General features: G+C 42.0%; 1 protein-coding gene across 1 annotated transcript; it reads left to right on the top strand.

The window, feature by feature from the left end:
- Window positions 1-313: 313 nt before the first annotated feature.
- SARC_14563 (hypothetical protein) lies at window positions 314-607 on the top strand (the record flags this gene model as incomplete). The annotated part of the gene is made up of 1 exon (XM_014291304.1): window positions 314-607. A coding segment is annotated over one exon (294 nt), but the record flags the coding sequence as incomplete, so codon positions are not given.
- Window positions 608-2,272: the final 1,665 nt, after the last annotated feature.

Here is a 2,272-nt window from a genome sequence, read left to right on the forward strand (position 1 = left end):
ATCTGTAAATTTGTATGTATGCGGATTTTTTTTTGTGTGTTTATACATCTATATGCATATCCTCAATTAGGAATATATTCTATGTAATAATTTCCTTTTCTTCCGCCGGAGTTAAGGTATCAATACCTCTTTAAATTTCAAACGCACCAATACAAATATCTGTATTCTAACGTATACATACAAGATTACATGGTATCTCCTGTCAATTTGCTCTTGCATATGCTCATGTACGTTTGTGTATAAGTGTATGCGCCAATCGATAAGTTAATAGCCCATAGGCCACGTATGAATCCTATTTGTTGTACTATCATAGCGTGCAGGTGGAGGTAAGCAAGCAAGCACAGCACCGTCTCAGGGTAAGAGGAAAGCACGTGCACAGCAAGATGCAGCGGTGGCACTGATTGAGAAGAACGCCTCGTACGCTATACTACACGATGATGAAGGGGAGGCCGATGAAAAGGCCCGCAAAAAGGCTAAGAAGGCCAAGAAAAAGGATAAAAAGGAGCGTGAGAAACATTTGAGGGCTAATAGAGGAGATGCGGAGAGAGATGGCGACGAGGATGATGATGGGATCAACAGAGACTATCTGGAACAGAGGCATAGGAGGGTGTGTAGTGTTGGAAGATAGTGTAGTGTGGGTGTATAGTGTAGGTATGGAGTATGGGTGTGTAGTACGAGTGGGTGGTATGGGCGTGTTGTATGGGTTTGTGGTATGGGTACAAAGTATGAGTGTGTAGTTTAAGTGTGTTGTACGAATCTGTGGTGTGGGTGTGTTGTATTGATGTTTAGTATGTGAGTGTAGTGTGAGTGTGGGGTGTGAATATAGTGCGAATACAACTGCGAGTGGGTGGGTTGCGTATTTGTGTATGCGCATGGTCTCTATGTGATGCCTGTATACGTTTGGTGTATATGCCTCGCCTGTGCGTGGCGTCTGTGATGCATTGTTGAAGTTGGGAGTGTGAGGTGTTCATGGTTAGTGTGGCTGGTTGGTTCTGTTCTGGTACATGTATCTCTGCAGTGGTCTTTGTATGTCTTAGAGCATGTCATTTGTTGCAAGGCAGTATGGATACAATCTTATTATACGAATCAGCTTCTGAAGAACATATAATACAGATTGGTTATATACAGTTATTCTCGTGTGCGAATGTATGCAGCAAATAATTTCGCTGACATGTTTTTGGGTTCGAGATTAGACCAGTAGTGTATCTCTACGTGTGAGTGGAGGCTGCTTATATACGCATACATCGATGCAGACACAGATACACATACCGGACAATACAATGTTCGTATTCTGTATAAGATAATCAAGTGACAAAGTATTCTACACATCCCTAAGCACAGAATGCTTTTTCACGCGTCTAAACACATCAGAAAGCATACGACACATGTCTGCGCACCTCGGTTCATACAGTTGGAGCCACAAAACGAGGTTTCTATACCTCACATAATCACGCAACCCAAGCGGTAGAAAGGAAATCGACATGCACAGCAGATGTACACAACACAAGGTTTTCATCTGTACCTGTCGCCCACCACATCTATTACTCGGCTCAGCTTCTGTTGAATCCTATTATATTCATACATACAGACGGAGCTAGACCCCGAGGCAGCAGCTCTGGCCGAAGAGGATGCGCAGAGAGACAGAGATATTGAAGAGCGCGATGCCTTTGCGGACAGGTTAAAAAACAAGGATAAGGACAAGACTCGAAATATGGCGGATGGCAAAGGGAGAACAAACGTGACTATGGAGGCGGTGAGTGGGGTGCAGCGTACGTACGCAACTGTACTGTATACTGAAGTGTTAGGAGATGTACTCATTCATTGTGTGCATGTGGTCATGGGAATAGCATGTGCTGTATATATGCACATGAAACGAGTCACATAGAGTTGTACGTGGTAGTATTGGGCATACAGTGGTTTCTTCCTCGAGGTACTATATTGGAGAACGTTATTCCTTTCTGCATGCATATATTGTTGTGATGTTTCTCGACAATTGTAAGATATCGGAATTGTATAGTCGTCCGGTGCTGTATAGTGTTCGTGGCGCGCTCATGTATGTATTTACGTATGTATGTATGTATGTATGTATGTATGTATGTATGTGTGAAGGTATGTATGTATGTATGTATGTATGTATGTATGTATGTATGCATGCATGTATGTATGTATGTATGTATGTATGTATGTATGTATGTATGCATGCATGCATGTATGTATGTATGTATGTATGTATGTATGTATGTATGTATGTATGTATGAATGTATGTATGTA

Source organism: Sphaeroforma arctica (genome assembly GCF_001186125.1).
Source record: "Sphaeroforma arctica JP610 unplaced genomic scaffold supercont1.4786, whole genome shotgun sequence".
In the NCBI taxonomy this organism is placed as follows: domain Eukaryota; class Ichthyosporea; order Ichthyophonida; genus Sphaeroforma; species Sphaeroforma arctica.